Source organism: Cetorhinus maximus, chromosome 16 (genome assembly GCF_964194155.1).
Source record: "Cetorhinus maximus chromosome 16, sCetMax3.hap1.1, whole genome shotgun sequence".
NCBI lineage: Eukaryota > Metazoa > Chordata > Chondrichthyes > Lamniformes > Cetorhinidae > Cetorhinus > Cetorhinus maximus.
The window spans coordinates 39,368,965-39,388,053 of NC_135894.1; the positions used below are offsets into that span (position 1 = coordinate 39,368,965).

The 19,089-nt window shown below is 43.1% G+C and overlaps 1 protein-coding gene across 1 annotated transcript in view; it reads left to right on the plus strand.

Moving 5' to 3' along the window:
* The window catches only part of efhc2 (EF-hand domain (C-terminal) containing 2), a 129,200-nt gene extending 114,393 nt beyond the window's left edge, over positions 1-14,807 (plus strand). Inside the window, exons 13-15 of the mRNA XM_078560508.1 lie at positions 8,145-8,237; positions 9,679-9,781; positions 14,448-14,807. Coding sequence (XP_078416634.1) covers positions 8,145-8,237; positions 9,679-9,781; positions 14,448-14,543 — 292 coding nt within the window. The 3' untranslated portion in view covers positions 14,544-14,807. The remainder of the gene's footprint in view (positions 1-8,144; positions 8,238-9,678; positions 9,782-14,447) is intronic.
* The last annotated feature ends 4,282 nt before the right edge of the window (positions 14,808-19,089 follow it).

A 19,089-nucleotide genomic window follows, 5' to 3' on the forward strand; every position in this document is an offset into this window, starting at 1 on the left:
CCCAACCATCTTCAGCTGCTTCATCAGTGACCTTCCTTCCATCATAAGGTCAGAAGTGGGGATATTCGCTGATGATTGCACAATGTTCAGCACCATTCGCAATCTGACTCCTCAGATACTGAAGCAGTCAATGTCCAAATGCAGCAAACCTGGACAATTTTCAGTCTTGGGCTGACAAGTAGCAAGTAGCATTCACACCACACAAGTGCCAGGCAATGGCCATCTCCAACCAGAGAGAATCTAACCATCGCCCCTTGACATTTAATGGCAATTATCATCGCTGAATCCCCCACTATCAACATTCTGGGGGTTACCATTGACCAGAAACTGAACTGGAATAGCTATATAAAGACTGTGGTTACAAGAGCAGGTCAGAGGCTAGGAATCCTGTGGTGAGTAACTCACCTCCTGACTCCCCAAAGTCTGTCCACCATCTACAAGGCGCAAGTCAGGAAGGTGATAGAATACTCCCCACTTGCCTGCATGCGTGCAGCTCCAACAACACTCAAGAAGCTTGACGCCATCCAGGACAAGGCAGCACGCTTGATTGGCACCAATACCACAAACATTCACTCCTTCCACCATTGATGCACAGTGGCAGCAGTGTGTACTATCTACAAGAAGCACTGCAGGAACTCACCAAGGCTCCTTAGATAGCACCTTCCAAATCCACAACCACTACCATCTAGAAACAAGGGCAGCAAATACATGGGAACACCATGGAACACCTTGAAGCTCTCCTCCAAGCCACTCACCATCCTGACTTGGAAATATATTGCCATTCCGTCCCTGTCGCTGGGTCAAAATCCTGGAACTCCCTCCCCAACAGCACTGTGGGTGTACCTTCAGCACATGGACTGCAGCGGTTCAAGAAGGCAGCTCACCACCACCTTCTCAAGGGAAATTAGGGATGGGCAATAAATGCTGGTCTAGTCAGTGATGCCCACGTCCCATGAATTAAAAAAAAATCATGCCATCATCAATTCAACAAACAACTAGTATCAAATGAGCTGAAACTTTACCCAAAATGTTGAATTAAAAAGGCATCAAATTAACCAATGGTTTGAGAGGTATGTTTAAAATATATGATCAGCTGTCACAACACAATGAGTTGAAGAAATATTCATTTGCTTTTATTAACATTGGATCTTGAACTTCCTTGCTATCTTTAGCACTTATTAGGCCAATTGTTATGCCATTATTGTGCTAAAAAGATTAAGGAAATTTACATTTACATATTTATGCGGTTACTACGATAAATATAAGTTTCTTCAATCATCTTAGCAGTGCAAATCTAACTCCTACCAAATTCTCTCAGGGCTTATTTGCATGAAGCATACGGAACTTTCTTGGAGTTACCCTGGTCCTGCAATTGTTGTAAGTCAGTCCCCTCACAGAAATGTGTTAGCAGTTTCCCCTGATAATTTGTAGCAGTATTAGAAAGTTGAGATGAAATGGGTGCTAATTTCATTTACTGATTATTGGTTACCAAGCAAATTTGTTGTAACCATTCCTTCTCTTTTTAAATCATTGATGCCTGCACTTAATTTCCTGAAGTGCTTTTCCCTGCCAAAAAAAAGTTCCACTTCTTCCCAAACCCCAAAACCCACACACACAACAACTTCAGACAAGAGATAGATTTCCCCATGGGCGTACTTATTAAGGATTAGATATAGTAATAATAGATCTACTCCTCATAATAAGCTTCTTGAAACATTAAATTCAAGAGCTTATAGATTTATTAAGCATATAATACTTAAAATCACACCTCCTCCTGCAAAATTAGTCTAAACCACACCTCCTCCCACCCCACACTACTATTTAATCTCCCTTTAAGAATGCTGGTCCCAGATCTGTTGAGCTGCAGCCTATCTGGTTTGTACAGGTTGCTCCTGTCCCACAACTGGTTCCAATGCCCCAGGAATCTGAAACCCTAATTAAAAAGCTTTACATAGATATTGGGTAAGAAATTCATTCGCTTTTAGTGGCATTACGCAGGCATATAATGCATCCGTGGGGAGCAGGCACCACAATGGGCCACTACCTGTATGACCCAAATGGCGGTCTTCATTGATCCGGGTGCACACACTTGCATCCCCTGCATGCGCCCGAGCATGTTGAATTGGCACTATCCTGACCTCAGTCTAATTTGCTGATGTGATGTCACAATTCCAAATTTGGACAGTATGGTTCCTGGCAACCTGCGTTGTCCACTCCAGAGAAAAGAAGCATGAAGCAGCAACATAGGCCTTGCTTATTTAAAGGGCCAGGCACCCCAATTGCAGGTAAATAAAATTTATGGAATGTTTTCTGTTGAAAAATTACTAAGAGTACATAAGTGTGTTTGCCAGTGTTTTGGTCCATTTGCTATAGAATATTGCCACATCCTCACAGGAATGACAAAGGATTAGGTGTCCTGTCCAGTCAAAGGCTGCAACCAATATGGGGGTAGTAATGCCAGTGCCTCTGGGATTGCAGCACGACAGGGAGCTGGAGCATAAACTGCAGTGAGGGCAAGCTCTGCATTATGTCTTCTGTCAAGTTGGAACTGGACTCCTCCATGCTCCTTGACAGTGATTGGAGGCAGGCCAATCCACCCACTATCTTGGTGTGCATGCCGGTTCAGCACTCTCCTGCATGCCATGTCATTGAGTTCTCATCTGTGCTCTCTGCACAGTGCCTGTCTGCCACCTCACCCTCCAGTGAGAAATGAACCATTCTTTACCCCTGGCCCATTCATGCTCAATGATTCTGCATCGGTTGGAGTCAAAGGAAGATGGTTGTGGTTTTTGGATGCCAGTCGTCTCAGCCTCAAGACATCACTGCAGGAGTTCCTCAGGGTAGTGTCCCTAGAAGCAACCATCTTCAGCTACTTCATCAATGACATTCCTTCCATCATAAAATCAGAAGTGGGGATGTTTGCTGATGATTGCACAGTATTCAGTATTATTCTTGACTCTACAGATACTGTATCAGCCCACGCACACATTCAAACTCTTTCGAGTTATCAACAGTCACAGACTGCAACTCTTTCGAGTACAATCACAGTTCTTGGTTTTCCGGGAGTGGGACATGAACCCACAACCCTCTGATTCAAAGGCGAGGGTGCTATGAACTGAGCCACAGCTGACACCTCCACGCACACATTCAAGAAGAACTGGACAACATTCATACAAACCTACGAACATATGTATGAATTAGGAGCCGGAATAGGCCACTCGGCCTTTCGAGCCTGCTCTGCCATTCAATAAGATCATGGCTGATCTGATTGTAACCTCAACTCTACATTCCTGCCTACCCCCGATAACCTTTCACCTCCTTGCTTATCAAAAATCTATCTACCTCTGCCTTAAAAATATTCAAAGACTCTACTTCCACTGCCTTTTGAGGAAGAGAGTGCCAAACACTCATAACCTTCCGAGAGAAAAAAATTCTCCTCATCTCCGTTTTAAATGGGTAACCCCTTATTTTTAAACAGTGGCCCCAGTATTAGATTCTCTCAAAAGAGGAAACATCCTCTCCACAACGACCCTGTCAAGACCCCTCCGGATCTTATATATTTCAATTAAGTCGCCTCTTACTCTTCTAAACTCCAGCGGATACAAACCTAGTCTGTCCAACCTTTCCTCATAGGACAACCCACCCGATCCAGGTATTAGTTTAGCAAACCTTGTCTGAACTGCTTCTAGTGCATTTACATCCCTTCTTAAATAAGAAAACCAATACTGTACACGATACTCCAGATGTGGTCTCACCAATGCCCTGTATCACTGAAGCAGAACCTCCCTACTTTTGTATTGAATTCCCCTCGTAATAAACGATAACATTCTATTAGCTTTACTAATTACTTGCTGTACCTGCATACTAGCCGTTTGTGATTCATGTACTAGGACCCCTAGATCCCTCTGCATCTCAGAGCTCTGCAATCTCTCACCATTTGGATAATATGCTTTTTTTTATTTTTCCTGCCAAAATGAACAATTTCACACTTTCCCACATTATACTCCATTTGCCAGGTCTTTGCCCATTCACTTAACTTATCTATATCCCTTTGTAGCTTCCTGGGAATTCTGCAGTGAGTAACTCACCTCTTGACCCCCCAAACCTACAAGGCAAGTCAGGAGTGTAATGGAATACTCTCCACTTGTCTGGATGAGTGCAGCTCCAACAACACTTGTGGAGCTCAATACCATCCAGGACAAAGCAGCCTGCTTTGGTTAGCAGCCCGCTTTGGTTAGCATCCCATCCACAACCTTAAACAATCACTTCTAACACAACCAGCGCACATTGCCAGCAGTGTGTACCATTTACAAGATACACTGCAGCAACTTGCCAAGGCTCTTCCTTCAACCCATGAAACCTACCAATTAAAAGAACAAGGGCAGCAGATGCATAGGAAAACCACCACCTGCACATTCCCTTCCCCAAGTTACAAAACACCCTGACTTGGAACTACATTACTGTTCCCTCACTGTTGCTGGGTCAAAATCATGGAGCTCCCTCCCTAACAGCACTGTGGGTGTATCTACACCAAATGGACTGCAATCGTTCCAAAAGGTAGCTCACCATCACCTTCTCAAGGCAGTTAACAATGGACAATAAATGCTATCATTTCCAGCAATGCTCGCATCCCAAGAATTAGTTTTTAAAAAGTGCTGATCCCAACTCTATGCTAGCCTCCAAGTTATGTGCAGTGCCAGTGTCTGGTTGCCAGGGTTAGATTAAGGGATGGGGCCTCTTTATCACTCCCATGTCGTTGTTCTCTTTCTTCCACCTGGAGCTGCTGTGACTGGGCAGGCACCTTAGGTTTTGAACGCAGGAACTTAGAAGAGAAGTTTGGCGTGAGGGAAGGAGAGTGGGGTAGAGAGCGAGAGATCCATGGTCACACCATCAGCAGCTTGTTCGTCGTACTACATATCAGGATGAGGATGTTCTGGGAGTCAAGTAGGGACATAAAACAGGAAGATGCCAACAGTCCCATGGCTCTCAGCAACATAGAATCGCAGAATCACAGAAACTTTACAGTGCAGGAGGAGGCCATTTGGCCCATCAAGTCTGCACTGGCTCTCAGAAAGAGCATTCTTCCTAGTCCCACTCCCCTGCCTTATCCCCTTACCCTTGCACAATATTTTTTTTTCAGATAGCCATCCAATTCCCTTTTGAATACCTCAATCGAACCTGCCTCCACAACCCTTTCAGGAAGTTTATTCCAGACTCCAACCACCCTCTGGGTGAAAAAAATTTCCTCACCTCAATTTTTTTCCTTTTGCTCATTATTTTGAATGTGTGCCCCCTAGTTCTTGATGCTCTCTTGAGTGGGAACAGTTTCTCAATATTTACCCTGTCCATATCCATCAGGATCTTGAATACCTCCATCAAGTCTTGTCTCAGCCTTCTTTTCTCCAAGGAAAACAGGAATCATTCTTGTGAATCTCCTCTGTACTTTCTCCATTGCCTTCACATCCTTCCTCAAGTATGGCACCCAGAATTGGATGCAGAACTCCAGATGAGGCCTAACTAGTGTCTTATACAAGTTCAACATGACCTCCTTACTCTTGTACTCAATGCCCCTATTAATAAAGCTTATGATACTATATACTTTATCAACTGCTCTCTCACGCCCTGTCATCTTCATTGACTTATGTACATATACACTGAGGTTCCTCTGTTCCTGCACCTCTTTTAGAGTTCCTCCCTTTATTTATACTGTCTCACCACATTCTTCCTGCCAAAATGAATCACTTCACACTTCTCTGCATTGCCTGCCCAATCCACCAACATGTCTATGTCCTTTTGAAGTTCAAGACTAACCTCATCACAGTTGACAATGTTTCCAATCTTCATTTCATCTACAAATTGATGAACACCGCTGTCTAGGTCTTTAATATATATCAGGAAGAACAAGGGTCCCAACACCAATCCCTAGAGAACTCCACTACAGACCTTCCTCCAATCTGAAAAACACACATTTATCACTACTCTCTGTTTCCTATTACTCAGCCAATTTCTTATCCAAGTGCCTACTTTTTGGACCTCTTTACAGTTGGCCCCATGATGCAGAGATGCATCTCTTCAGTAAAGTTCAGGAAATTCAAGCATTCTGCCCCCACCACTTCTGCCCTGTCCCCTTCTATTGCTTGTCACATTGTCTTGCAAGTGAGTGGGCAGACCATCAGTGATTGTGTAGCATTATGTTCGAATGACGTTCCTGCCATAGCTGAGTAGCGAAAGGCATGTGGAGACAACAAGATAGTGAGAGTGAATCTGGATGTCAGGTATGAGTCCTGAGTGTCAGGGAATGCTATGGACAAGTAATGAGGGTGTGGTGCATTGAGCAGTGTGAGATGATGCTGGTGGTGAGGAGTTGTCATGTCAGTTGCATTCACTGACCTTAACCACATGCATGATTTAATTAGACCTCTTGTGGACTGCTGTCAGGTCCTTAGGTCCAGACTCCAGGAGTTGATCTTCCTGGCCATCTGCTTCCATGCCCTTGTGAAGGCAGCCCTTCAGGGTCTCCTGGCCCCACACTTGACCATGGCATCTCTCCTCCTGCCGACCTGCACCATTGTTGCCTCCAGTACTGCATGCATGCATCCGGATCCCTCTGTGTGCCTTGGTGTTGAGTTTGCAAGAATATCAATTTCAGCAATCTTTTTGTGCAGCTTCCTTTTAAGAGGCAGCCTGCCTTAAGAAAAAGCAAGCTACCTGCACCATATAGTGTGTAGCAGCACTCCCTGATGTCACCTGCTGTGTACGCTGGAGGCTCAGGAACTTTTACAACAATCATGCAAATGAGGTGGGTAGGCAAATTTTGAATTTTATGCATCTCGATCTGAATGGGCATGGGCATTCCACAAATCACAGCCTCTGCACCCCAAAATTGGGGTGAATGAATTTTGCACTCATTTCCTTCTGCAGAACTATTTCTGGCATCCCTGTACACATTCTGTATCTGGTGATTTATTCTTGCAAGCATATTAAAATTGCCAGCGCCGTAAGGTTCAGCCTTAATTCAGCAGTTCAGTGGCCAACATCTTAGAATTGTTGCAAAGCTACACAATTTTGGCATCAGTTTGTGGTTTCAATATATTACAATTTAAGAACCATACTATCCTAATAACAAAGGTTAAAAGATAACATTAATACAATATCAAATCACTTCAAGTCAGCAGCAGTATTCTGCTGCTACTCTGAGTAACCATTTCCATACACCATCATAATGGATGAGGAATTCTACAGCAGACCTGGAGAAGCATGGCTGAGGGCTACTGTTCACCAGTACTACCCTCCCCAACACATGCACAGGGCACAAACAAGGACCTTTCTGTGCATCTGATGGCTGCTCGGAAGAATGTGGAGCCGTTGTCATTTTAATTGGCACAAGCGAAGCAGTAGTAGCAGTGAAGTAACATATAAATCTTTGTGATGAAGATGGTAGAGAGTCCATTACCATCCTTGGAAAAGTGCAGTTTTCTCATGTGCAGTTCCTCAGAAAGGCCCTTGAAGAATTGCTGTACATGCATTCTCCTGATCTGTATTTACTGCTGTTGCAACTGCTCCTCCATCACGATGGCATCAAGTGTATGACTATTTCTTAACTAAAATTGATCCAAGTGTAGATTTTGGGTTGGATAGAACAAAATTCTGGGAAGAGATGAAAGCTCTATCTTAAAATTAAGTCAAATGTCAGCTATCAAAAAAATTAAGGAATATGTTTTTAAAAATTGGCAGCCTCTTCAGCTCAGCAACTTCTCACTTACACGTGTCTGTTTTGATAGAAGGAGCTGTTGGTTCATTGTTTTGTCTAAAGTTGCAGGAGCTGCAATAACCTGGGAGGCTCCTGCAAATTTGAACAGTGCAGCTATGCACTGAGGGAGGGACCTTGATGGTTGCAAGATTTGCATTGTTAAAAATATCCAGGAAAATTACGTTCAGCACGAAATTTCAAATTTCCTCCATTGTTTCTTAGCTTTAAACACAACGTAACAGCATACATTCTGAAGAAAATTTGGAAATTCAGCATCAAGTGTTTTTGATGTGTGTTTTTCTCCTTAACTGTACCAATGGCCAGGTCTCATCGTTGTACTCTTTAAGTGTGGAGGTTATGACCTATTTAGTGTAATGCCTTTTTTTTCCAACAGAACTGGATTCTTGCCAGCCCAAGAAAGTAGAAATATTTTGAAAGGTTTCCAGCTGCCGATACCAAATGATATTCTTGATGAAATGATTTTAAAGTAGGTTTATACAACAAATACAAATTCTGTTATGTACAATCATTGATAAATTGTCTACTATTATAGTAGCGTGATAACAGCATTAACCCACCAGGGAGAAAAGTTGCAATGATAATTAATGGTTTGGGTTAGGACATTACAAGGATTATAATAGGATTATATGTGCATGATAGTCAATTTTCATGCTCGTGTTTGGGTTGGAATTGGATGTTAGCAACTGTAGAATTTAAGAAAAAAAATTGTACCATTCTACACTCACAACCCAAAAGAAGCAGAATCCTAAAATCCATATGCGAATCGGGGTCCAGCTAATTTCAGGATTGCCATCTGTATTGCTACTGACAGTTTTTTGACCTGCTCACAAATCACGGATCACAAATTGTGATCATGCTTTTTTCAGTGATAATTAAAACGATATTTAGTGGCATCAGGTAAAACTCTGGAAAGTTTTTACAGCCCCTTAGCTTGTTGTCAACTGGTAAGGGGCTTCTGGCAACACGCTTTTTCATTATGTGGGTTCTTCTGGGAATTAAATTGTGCCTAGTGGAAAATGATGGGGATCAGGAGGAAGGAGCACACAGCTTTAGGGAAAGTAAATAGCAGTTTAACTTCAATTAATTTAAATCTGTGTGCTCTGCACTTCAGCATAAACAGCTGGGAACTATTATTTGTAAGTACTGCTCATGCGATAATTATATTACCAAAATAGTAAATGTGACAGAATCACACGCCAGTAAATGGAACATTTTGCAGAAGAATAATTGTGGAGGAACTGATGACCTGCTCTGAGGCCTCTACTAGAGATGTTCTGAACTGGCCACTAGGAGGCACATGAGTTTTGCCTAAAGGTGTCTGCTTCAGATTTTCTCTTTATGGGCAAGTGTCTGGCCTCCATTTGGAGCTCAGCCAATTGCAACATGGATTAGTGATGTGTGGAATTGAGAGTCCAAAGTCCTCTGATATGTGACACTGCAAATTTCTGATGCAACAGATTGCACCACCAGGCACTGGAAATTGTTGCCTAATTATATAAATTTTGCTACTTTTAGTGTTGTTCATGTATTTCACCCCTTCTGTTGTTGCCATTAGTCATAATTCTGTGAATAATGGCTGGGTTGAAATCTTCTCTTCAAATTGAGACACCATGCTAATTGAAATAATGCTCCCCATCTTAATTATTTGAATTCTATATAAAAAAAACACAGCTTCCAAGAATACATAATTAGCATTGCAGGTTTGAGAAAATATTTTACAGTGTTGCTTGAGTCTGGGAACTGCAGAGTACACTTCAGATTCATTATTTAAGGGAATAATTTCTTTGAAGTCGCTAATAATGTTTGTTGGGAACATATGGTGAGAGGCTAGTGGGTATACTCTATACTTAATTAGAGCACAACTCTGTTCTTATTGTCTTACCACATTTATTTCAAAACAATTTAAGTTTTCAAGGTGCTGATGGACAAGTGGCATACCGGAACCTTATCTTAGGCTTGAACTGGCGAGAAAACCCTGTACCACCTGTAGATGTAAAGCTGCCTATGCAGGTAGGACACATAATGTAATATATACTGTATCAAGTTGCATTGCAGTAGCTCAATGTCTAAACACTCATAAAAATTTTACTGCTATTACTAGATTGTTGGTCTATTTTGCTTTATTTGAAACCAATACTTTCTAATTTACATGTAAAGGATTCATATTCTACCCAGGTAACACCTATGTGTTTGAGAAGTTCAGAAGTGAGGATGTTAGCAAATGATTGCACAGTGTTCAGTACCATTCACAACTCCTCAGATAATGCAGCAATCCGTGCCTGCATGCAGCAACACCTGAACTTCTGCTTGGGCTGACAAATGGCAAGTGACATTGGTACCACACAATTGGCAGGCAATGACCATTTCCAACAAGAGAGAATCTACCCATTTCCCCTTGTTATTCAACAGCATTACCATCATTGAATCCCCCATTATCAACATCCTGGGAGCTACCATTGATCAGAAACTTCACTAAAACAACCATATAAAAACTGTGACTCTAAGAGCATGTCAAAGGCTGGGAATTCTGCTGCAACTTATTCATCTCCTGCTTCCCCTAAAGCCTCTCCGCCATCTACAAGGCATAAGTCAGGACTGTGCTGCGATACTCTCCACTTGCCTGAGGAGAGCAGCTCCAAAAACACTTAAGTTGCTCAACAACATCCAAAACAAAGCTGCCTGCTTGATTGATAGTCTATCCACATTCACTCCCTCTACCATTGGCACACGGTGCAAGTAGTGTATACCATCTACAAGATGCAGTGCAGCGACATGCCAAAACTCCTTCGACAACATCTTCCAAACCTGCAACCTTTACCAGCTAGAAGGATAAGGGCAGCAGACACATGGGAAAACCATCACCTGCAAGTTCCCCTCCAAGTCACTCACCATCCTGCCTAGAATTATTTCAGCATTGCTTCACTGTTGCTGGGTTTAAATCCTGGAATTCCTGCCCTAATAGCACAGTGGGTGTACCTATACCAAACGGACTGCAATAGTTCAAGAAGGCAGCTCACCAGCACCTTCTCAAGGGCAATTAGGGATGGCTAATAAATGCTGGTCTTGCCAGTGATGCTCACATGTCAAGAATGAATACAAAAAAAGCCATTCTAGATCCATTCCTACACTCAGTAGGATCCTCTGTGGGCTACAAAGTTCCTGAATAGGAGGGCCTGCAATGAGGCTGCCAGGCTTCATCAGGCTGAATCCCCACATGGTAGAGTGCCCACCCACTGCTGGTAAAATGCCAGTGACAGCAGGAAGGTGATGGGCACTCCACCCCCTGCCTGCCCTTACCATTTTGGGCACCCCTCTCCCCCTGCCTCCCAACCTTGGAGGGCTAGTAAAATCCACTCCATTATTTTTTAAAATGTAATTTGTCTCCATTATTTTTTAAAATGTAATTCCTCATAAGCCTCATCGGCATTCACAATAGAAATTATGCCAGTCACATTGAGCACCTTTTTAAAACTGGAGAATAACATGAACAGGAGCAAAAATATTTTAATTAGTGACAATTTGATATGCTACATTATTTATACTTATTTCATATGGAGATGGAGTAGTTGCTTATAAATCATTATTCCTCAGTTGCCCCTCTCTCTTCATGATTGATCTGCTAAATGTTTCCAGCACTTTCTGATTTTGTTTCTGACCTCAACATCCATGGGAGCACAGCAGTTTAGACTATACCATTCTGCAACATAAAAGAGAATAAGGATGAAGTAAAAGAAAATTTTAACTAAAATAAAATTTAAAAATCAGTAAAATAGTGAAAAATGTATTTTAAAACAAGTTACGGTACCATATCATTTGTTGACTAAAGAAGTTGCTAACAGGTTTAATTTATAATCATAAATTGTGCTTTATAATTGGCTTACACAACTATAAGGCAGAATTCTCCGGTCGGCGAGCGGGGGAGGGGCCTGCTCGCCAACACATAAAAATGACGCGTGGTGACGTTGGGCGGGCGTCCCGATGTCTCCGCACATCATTTAGATTTTCAGTTTGGCAGGCACGCAGCCAAGTCGGCTGCATGCCCGCCGAACTGTCAAAGGCCTATTAAGGCCATTTAAATAGTAATTAATTCAATTAGCTGAGCTGCCCATCCAACCTTAAGGTTGGCGGACAGGCGAAGAGCCCAGGCAGCCTTCACATTTTTCATGAAATCTCATCCATGGGCGGGAAGAGGTTTCATGAAGGGTTTTAAAATCTAATAAAAATTTTAACATTACTTCTTTGACATGCCCCAGCTCATGTGACAGTGTCACATGAGGGGACATGTTTTAAAAGTTTTTTTCCACCTTTACTTAAATTAATACATGTCAAACTAACCTCCATGAGGCACAGAGGTGCCTCAGGGAAATCTCTGCACTCTTTCACGCGCATGCACGAAAGAGCGCAGGAAATGACTCAGGGAATCCCCCTCTGTCTGCATGGGGAGCGCCCAGCACTTCCAGGCTAGCGTCACGCTGGGCGAGCCTTAATTGGCCCGCCCATGTAAAATGGCGGTGCGTCCCCGATCGGGGGTGCCGACTGGGTTCACGCCCGCCCCCACACAAACCCCTGACGGGGGGGAGAATTTTTCCCATAGAATCAGCAAAAGTCTGGATTCAGTTTGTGGGATATGTTGCACAGTGCTGTCATCTTCATGAAAATTTTACAGGACACCACGGTGGGAAAGTGGGTACTGGCAAGCATTTCCTAAGACCTATTGCATTTATAATGTCATGGATCTAGGAAAATGGTGCTGACATATTCTGAATAATGCACAATATCAACCCCTTTAAATTATGCTGTGGGTTACCAGCATGCAAACACTCAATAAGTTTGTTAAGAGCAAAGAATTCCATGCAAATGCATTAAGCACGTATAGGCTAATATCCAATGCTATAATTTGAGGACCCACTTATTTCTCTTGATAATTTCAGTCATATTGTGTCAGCTGTGTGGCTACTGCTTATTTTATGATCCAGAAGGGATACTAGTGGGGTAAATGGATTATTAGTGACATATTGCAGCATGAAGGTGAAGTGGGATTTGAGAAGGCCCATCAGGTAGGAAGATACTGTTATCCTCGATGGCTTCATAACTAACCTAAACCTTATGATACTATGATCACTGTCCCCTAAATGTTGGCCTCTGGCACTTGATCCACTTGACCCACTCCATTCCCCAGAACCAAAGCAGCAATGCTTCCTTCCTTATTGGGCCAGATTCATAGGGGAGAATTTTCTGCTTGGCGAGCGGGGGTGGGGCCCGCTCGCTGAGGCCTAAAATGACTCCGGGTGACATTGGGCATGCGTCATTTAGATTTTCAGTTCGGTGGGCACGCAGCCAAGTCGAATGCGCACCCGCCGAACTGTCAAAGGCTTGTTATGGCCATTAATTAACTAATTAAGGCTATTGAGAAAGCTGCCCGTCCAATCTTAAGGTTGGCGGGCAAGCGAAGAGCCCAGGCGGCCTTCACATTTTTCATGGAATCTCATCCATAGCGGGATGAGATTTCATGAAGGGTTTATAAATTAAATACGTTTTTTCATTAAAGTTCATTGATATGTCACAGCTCATGTGACACTGTCACATGAGGGGACATATCTTAAATTTTTTTTTCTTCTTTATTAAAACTTTTAAAACTTAAAACTTATCTCCCTGAGGCACCTCTGTGACCACCCCCCCACCCACACAGTGCACAGCGCTTCCGGGCGTGCGTCATGCTGGGCGGGTAAAATGGCGGCGCAGACCCAATTGGGGGTCCCGATCGGGTCTGCGCCCACTCCTGCACAACCCCCCCAATGGGGTCTCCACACTGACCTAGCAAATTCTCCTGAGCACCCTTCAGAAACTGTTCCCCACCATTCCCCACCACCGCCTCCATCGCTTACTATGCACACTATTTCCATCCCAGTCTATATTAGGATAATTAAAGTCACCCATTATAACTAATCTGTAGTTTCGCACCTCTCTTTAATTGCCTTGCAGATTTTCTCCTCTGCATCTTACCCACTAGGCTGTCAATTATAGAGTGCACCGATGATGGTACCTCTATCTATGATTCTTAGTATAACATCTCTCTGCCTTGTCACTTTGTACAAAGGAAAGCAGTGGCCAAAATTGTAACCAAGTCCTAGGGTGGAGAATGGGCAGATCGCCTGATGGGTGCTGGAATTTGCCCCATTTGAAATGTGCAGTATGTTTTAGTGGGGGAGGGGGAGAGTGTGAGTACTTCACCTGCTTCCCCTACGTCAAGAAAGTATCTTTGCATAAGTTCCGAGGCTACCAAAAGCCCATTATGCTCATAAAGCCTTGATGGGCCTCTCACCAGCTGAGAGCATGAGCGCATTCTGTTGAAGCCCTTGGGATGGTCATAGTTCCCAGACAAAGGACTCAACAGATTTGAGCATCTTGCCCCAACTATTTAAATTACCCATCCTCAGAATTTGGGATGGGACCTGCAGCTTTCATACTGATTGAAGAGGAGTTCTGTTCCTATGCACTGGTGTTGACGTGATGGACTCATCCATACTCAACACCTAAAATTGAAGGAAAATTGGTGTGATTTAGAGCAAAGGTCTGACCAGGATAGGGGTGCACAGACTGTATAACTGCCTGCTGAATTCCTGGATTCCTATGTAGAAGCTGAACTAAGTTTCCTTCCTGCTGTTTGTTGTTTCAGCTTAACAAAACCGGGAGCGGAGAGTTTCCAACTAAGCAAGTGACGAGCATCAACTATATAGCTTTCATAGAAGATTTGTTTGGCAAGCAGGAGTGACTTGACACAGCATAGGTCTTGGAAAAAACTTATAGAAATTACTTTTTGAAAATTCTACCAGGTCAATTGTTGTTTCATTATAGAGTTTTAGCATATATAAGAAACGATTAATGCCTTTCAGTTACTCAAGTCACTAATATAATTACAGTTAGAAATTAGCCTAAAACAATGAAACAGCAAGAGCTTTACCAAATGGCTTCTCTGTGTGTAACTTGGATTTAATAGATTAATTAATTGATAATAAATCAACATATTTTAAACCTTCACGAATCTTTATGGGTGACATTTTTTACAGCAAAACAACTTCTGGAGCAATGACTGACATCTTAGATGAACTTTCATGTTCCCTTTTCTCCATTTGTCTACATACAATGCTAGTAGACTGAAAATTGAAAGAAATATTGCCGACTTATTGCTAGAGGCCTGCCCCTTGCCATTTTTAGGCGTGCCTTGAAATAAACAATAGGTAATCCTGCTGGAACATGCAGAGGCCTGATAAATATGTTTACATGGATGATTAGCACATGGGAGACATTTTCATACAATTGAAATGTCTAGTTGCAATGGTATTAAAGGAACACTATAGCCTGCTCTAATTTAAATTGCTATGATGTTTGTCAGACAACTTGCTGTTATTTCTGAATTGTTTTTGGGTGCAGAATTGTTGAGTTTTCTTTGTTGCAGCGGGTGGACAACATTCAGGAAGCTTAAAGTTGGGAGCAAGTACTGGCAACCCTCTTCTTCTGAAAACGGGAACTCTTTCTGACCACTTATTCTGACTAGAGGAAGAGGAGTATCAGCAACATGCATAAGGACCATATGGTGCGAGATTGTGGAAATCCTTATCCTCTATTACATGGATAATAGATTCAGAGTAACATACGTGCACTTCTCAGAGCAGCAAATACATAAGGAGGTTCTACTTAATCAGGGAGGCTGTCACAGACCTGTGCTGCCTCCTGCAATCAGATCTCTAAACATTGCCACAGCTGGCAGGGCAACGAGAAAGTTAGTATATTGCCCTGAACATCTTTGCCTCCAGATCCATCCAGGTTGTAACAGTGGATGTCAGCAACATCAATTTGCAGTTCATGAGTAAGCAAGAGACTGATGCCATGTTTGCTAAAGCAAATACATTCATCACATTCCCAATGGGTAACTGGAAACAGCAACAGGTGAAACACTCGGTTCATATGTTTCTTTGGAAATGAGCACGGCTCTAGTTTAAGGCTCTAGCTAAATCCGATCACTTGTCGATAGATCAAATTCATAGCTTGTAGCAGTTATCGTGTTGCCTAACATGCAAAAGGTGACAGAATCACAGAATTTTAATGGCACAGAAGGAGGCTATTCAGCCCATTGTGTCTGCATCGATTCTCCAAATGAGCATTATGGCCTACTGCCATTGCCCTGCCTTTTCCCCATACCTTGCACATTGTTTCTATTCAAATAATCATTTAATGCCCTGTTGAATGCCTCGATTGAACCTGTCTCCACCACACTTCCAGGCAGTGCATTCCAGACCCGAACCACTTGTTGTGTGAAAAAATCTTTCTCACGTCACATTTGCTTCTTTTGCAAATCACTTTAAATCTGTGCCCTCTCGTTCTTGATCCTTTTAGGAGCGGGAACAGCTTCTCCCTATCTACCCTGTCCAGCCCCCTCATGATTTTGAACATCTCTATCAAATCTCCTCTTAGCCTTCTCTCCAAGGAGAAAAGTCCCAACCTCTCTAATCTATCCTCTTGCTGAAGTTTCTCATCCCTGGAACCATTCTTGTAAACCTCTTCTGCACTCTGTCCAATGTATCCACATTCTTCCTATAATGTTGGGCCCAGAACTGTACACAATATTCCAGCTGAGGCTTAACGAGTGTCTTATATAAATTTAGCATAACCTCCCTGCTCTTGTACTCTATGCCCCTATTAATAAAGCCCAGGATACTTTTTGCTTTATTAACTTCTCTCTCCATCTGTCCTGCCACCTTCTATGATCTATGCACATATACACCCAAATCTTTCTGCTCCTGCACCCCCTTCAAAATTTCACCCTGGTCTCTGGTTCAAAACCTGGCAGAAATGTTCTTAAAGACAGACACAGGTGAGATTGTAATTGAAAATAAGGAAATGGCAGACTTGTTAAATAATTAACTGGTATCAGCCTTCACTATAGAGGAAAGGGATAAAGTAGCAGTGAAGTATCAGTAAAGAACCTAGAAAACAAGCAAAGTTAATTGGGGGTGGGGGGGGGGGTGGGTTTAATGTAAAGAGTGGGTGCATTGATGTTCAGGGGGTTGTTAAATCAACCGAAATTTCAGCCCATCCGTTCGACTTCAAAACATCAACTTGGGGTTTAATTCAAGCATGTTTCAATTCGTGTTTTGACCAGCATTTAAATTCGACATCACATGCTTGGGTTTCCTGGGCATCCTGAACCTTGCCATTGGGGGAAGGAAAAGATTGTACTGCAATTCATGGGGCAAATTAAAAGTCATAAATAGGGGCATCAAATAATACTCAATATTCACTGCTGCTTTATTACTTCCTACAGGAAAGGAGTTTAATGGGAGTACTTGTGTTGAGTGGCTAGTTTGTGGACTAGGAAGTAATGAAACTCTCAAGATGAGGATGGGTACCACCATAGCTGCCTTAGGTTGAACCGCAGACAAGGAACAAGTTGGCCATCTACAGCAAACCCTAGTGCCTGCACATTCTGACAAGTGTCATCACAGGCAAAGTTGACATAATTGCCAGCTGTAGCAGCACTCAACCAATCAGTCAACCACCTTGTGCATTTATATATTGCAAAAGGTTGCTATGAAGAGGGGAGAACAACAGCAAAGAGAGAAGCAGCAGCAGCAAGGCGAGCTGCAGATGGTTCCAGGTTGCAGGAGGTAATCCCACATAAAACAGTGAGGAGTCTTCAGGGATTGAAAAGCAGAGTGAGTTCAGGGATTGAAAAGCAGAGATAGTTCAAGGATTGAAAAGCAGAGTAAGTTCAGGGATTGAATAGCAGAGATAGTTCCGGCAATTGAAAAGCAATGAGGAAACTTTGGGACCGTAAAGATTTAGAGACAGTTTGAAAAGAATTAAACCTGTGAGAAGCTAGCTAGAGAAGCAAACCCGATGTGCAGATCCCAAGTCCTCTTGGAAGAGCAGTGTTTCTGGAGGCTGAGGTTGTTTTGTCAGATGGCAGTAGACATCTGCAGCTTTCCAAAGACAATGGCAAGAAAGGGAGATCAGAATGCTTAAACTGCGTAGAGAGATAGGTGATGCCAAGGTAGGCTGGAACGTAATACCACTGAAAAGTCACGGATAGTCCAGAGAGGCGGCAAAGGCTGGAGAAAGCCAGCAGGGATCTGTCGAGGTACAAGGAACCAGAAGAAATTCCAATGCCCTATAGTGGGAGATAGAACCTGTAAAGGTTGAAGTGGCTAAGGAAAAGCCACTTGAGTTTAAGGAGGCTGAAGCCAGTCCAGCAGAAGTACAAAGAGGCAAGACAGAAACCGGGCTAGTTAAAAGGGCTGAAGCTAGGCCAGTGGAAGTAAAAGAAGTCCATAATTGACCTGTAAAGGTTTAAAAGGATGAAGGAAGAAAGCCAGTACAAAAATAAAAATACCTGGAAAAACTCAGCAGGTCTGGCAGCATCTGCGGAGAGGAACACAGTTAACATTTCGAGTCCGTATGACTCTTCAACAGAACTAAGTAAAAATAGAAGAGAAGTGAAATATAAGCTGGTTTAAGGTGGGGTGGGACAAGTAGAGCTGGATAGAGGGCCAGTGATAGGTGGAGATAGCCAAAAGATGTCATAGACAAAAGGGCAAAGAGGTGTTGAAGGTGAAGATATTATCTAAGGAATGTGCTAATTAAGGGTAGAAAACAGGACAAGCAAGGTACAGATAGCCCGAGTGGGGGTGGGGTGGGGTGGGGTGAAGGAATCTAAAAAGGCTAAAAGGTAGAGATAAAACAATGGATGGAAATACATTTAAAAATAATGGAAATAGGTGGGAAAAGAAAAATCTATATAAATTATTGGAAAAAAACGGGGGGGATCGGAAAGGGGGTGGGGATGGAGGAGAGAGTTCATGATCTAAAATTGTTGAACTCAATATTCAGTCTGGAAGGCTGTAAAGTGCCTTGACTACAGCTCCTCACAGCCCACTTCCTGTAAGAACTCCATCCTATTCTCTCAGTTCCTTCGACTCCATCGCATCTGTTCTGATGATGCCACTTTCCAAAACAGTTCCTCTGACATGTCTTCCTTCTTCCTTAACCGAGGTTTTCCACCCACGGTGGTTGACAGGGCCCTCAACCATGTCTGGCCCATCTCCCGCGCATCCGCCCTCACACCTTCCTCTCCCTCCCAGAACCATGATAGGGTCCCCCTTGTCCTCACTTATCACCCCACCAGCCTCCGCATTCAAAGGATCATCCTCCGCCATTTCCGCCAACTCCAGCATGATGCCACCACCAAACACATCTTCCCTTCAACCCCCCCGGCGGCATTCCGCAGGGATCGTTCCCTCCAGGACACCATGGTCCACTCC